General features: G+C 36.6%; 1 protein-coding gene across 2 annotated transcripts in view; it reads right to left on the bottom strand.

Annotated features, from left to right (window-relative positions):
- Window positions 1–1,241: 1,241 nt before the first annotated feature.
- LOC137648834 (uncharacterized) overlaps window positions 1,242–2,500 on the bottom strand; it is a 1,759-nt gene continuing 500 nt past the window's right edge. Inside the window, exons 2-3 of one of the 2 annotated variants that reach the window (XM_068381998.1) lie at window positions 1,830–2,403; window positions 1,242–1,772 (exon numbers count right to left, since the gene is read on the bottom strand). In XM_068381998.1, coding sequence (XP_068238099.1) covers window positions 1,243–1,772; window positions 1,830–2,403 — 1,104 coding nt within the window. In that variant the 3' untranslated portion in view covers window position 1,242. Of the gene's footprint in view, window positions 2,404–2,500 lie in introns of both variants that reach the window. The other variant, XM_068381996.1, reaches the window with a different exon arrangement.

The raw sequence follows: 2,500 nt of genomic DNA, 5'->3' as shown, positions 1-2,500 counted from the left end.
GGACATATCTGTTTTGACGTTGTTACTGTTTTTAGAATGATTTATTGTTAATTTATTCTCATCATTTATTTATTTCCTTATTTCCTTTCCTCACTGGGCTATTTTTCCCTATTGGAGCCCTTGGGCTTATAGCGTCTTGTTTTTCCAACTAGGGTTATAGCTTGGATAGTAATAATATATATATATATATATATATATATATATATATATATATATATATATATATATATATATATACTGTATACATCATCAAAGATATTTTAATTTATTTTAGTTTAGAGTGGGAATTTTCGATTTTTCGACCATTAATGAGATATCTAGATATATTTGTTATATTTTCTTTCTCATATATCTTCACATGTTAATATATAGATCAAGAAATACATAAAGGTTTAAAATAAAATGGCAAGGGCTTTAAACGTTTGATTTATTAACGTAAAATAATCTAACTGTCCTTGGTACACTAGTCCACTAGTCTAGAATATTTTTTTTTTTTAACAGGATGTAGATTAGTGAATTCATATTATTGTTAAAGACTTAAACCATTGCTAGTACTTAGGATTTATTTCCTAGTATTTACATTATGCTGAGGAATTGTACTGTTATTCATACATACCATACACACACATATATATATACATGTATATATATATATATATATATATATATATATATATATATATATATATATATATATATATATACCATATTATTTACCGTTTATATGAATATGAATACAATTCATGTATGAATACATACATACATGTATATACAGTATATACATATTTTTGTGTCTTTGTGTATTCATATGGACGTATGAACGTAAAATAGTTCAGTTACTCTATTTAAGCACTAAAATAAATTTATCTTGGTAAAAATTATACACTTTAATTTCATTAGTACTTTTATGGGCCTTTTAAAACAAATACACTAGAACACAGACAGACACCCACACACACACATATATACATATATATCAAGATAATGGAATATCTCAAATAAATTATATATGGTTTTAGGATATAAAAATTTACTTTATTGAAATATGGAACTTTCTGGGATATTCATTTTTCATTAACAGTTGAATCTATTGAATATATATATATATATATATATATATATATATATATATATATATATATATATATATATATATATATATACTGTATACATACATATATATATATATATATATATATATATATATATATATATATATATATATATATATCTGAGCCATTTTTAACGACCAAAGCCAGAGCCAGCACCTCCTTGTCCTCCAAGTCCACCTCCTTGGCTAAGTCCTCCTCCAAGACCACCTCCAAGACCTAGTCCTTGACCAAGTCCTCCTTCTTGACCCAGTCCTCCTCCATAGCCAGCTCCACTAAGGTCACCTCCATGACCTATACCTTGGCCAAGTCCTCCTCCAAGACCTAATCCTTGGCCAAGTCCTCCTCCAAGACCTAATCCTTGTCCAAGTCCTCCTCCAAGACCTAATCCTTGTCCAAGTCCTCCTCCAAGCCCGCCTCCAAGACCTGTTCCTTGTCCAAGTCCTCCTTCAAGGCCTAATCCTTGACCAAGTCCTCCTCCATATCCAGGTCCACTAAGTCCACCTCCGAGACCTGATCCTTGTCCAAGTCCTCCTCCAAGCCCGCCTGCAAGACCCGTTCCTTGGCCAAGTCCTCCTCCAAGGCCAGCTACTCCTAGCCCATGTCCTCCTAGCCCAGCTCCTAGAAGGCCGACTCCAAGACCTGTTCCTTGTCCAAGTCCTCCTCCAAGACCTAATCCTTGACCAAGTCCTCCTCCAAGTCCAGATCCAGCAAGTCCACCTCCAAGATCTAATCCTTGTCCGAGTCCACCTCCAAGACCCGATCCTTGGCCAAGTCCTCCTCCAAATCCAGGTCCACCATGTCCACCTCCAAGACCTAATCCTTGTCCAAGTCCTGCTCCTAGACCCAGACCTTGACCAAGTCCTCCTCCAAGTCCAGATCCACCAAGTCCTCCTCCGAGACCTAATCCTTGTCCAAGCCCTCCAAGTCCTGCTCCACCAAATCCTCCTCCAAGACCTGTTCCTTGGCCAAGTCCACCTCCAAGACCTCCAAGTCCGTTTCCAAGACCTCCTAATCCATTTCCAATTCCTCCAAGTCCATTTCCAATTCCTCCAAATCCATTTCCAATTCCTCCAAATCCATTTCCAATTCCTCCTAGGCCACCACCAAGTCCTGCTCCTTGACCAAATCCATCACCTGATCCAGCTCTTCCGTGGCCTCCTCCAAGGTCAGCATCATATCCAGATCCTCCTTGGATTCCTCCAAGGCCTCCTCCAAGACCGGCTCCGTTTCCAAGGCCTCCAAAACCGATTTGGGGAGCGGCTGAAGCCAACACAGCCAGCGATGCAAAGACCTAAAAGTGATTAATAACTATGTAAATACACAGAAATATATAAATAAATAAGTATATGAATCATTTAAGAAATATTTATATAAATGAATAGATAAAA

This window comes from Palaemon carinicauda, chromosome 10, assembly GCF_036898095.1.
Source record: "Palaemon carinicauda isolate YSFRI2023 chromosome 10, ASM3689809v2, whole genome shotgun sequence".
NCBI lineage: Eukaryota > Metazoa > Arthropoda > Malacostraca > Decapoda > Palaemonidae > Palaemon > Palaemon carinicauda.
Note: the sequence above shows the minus strand (reverse complement) of the source record. Positions and strands in the feature narration are given on the sequence as shown.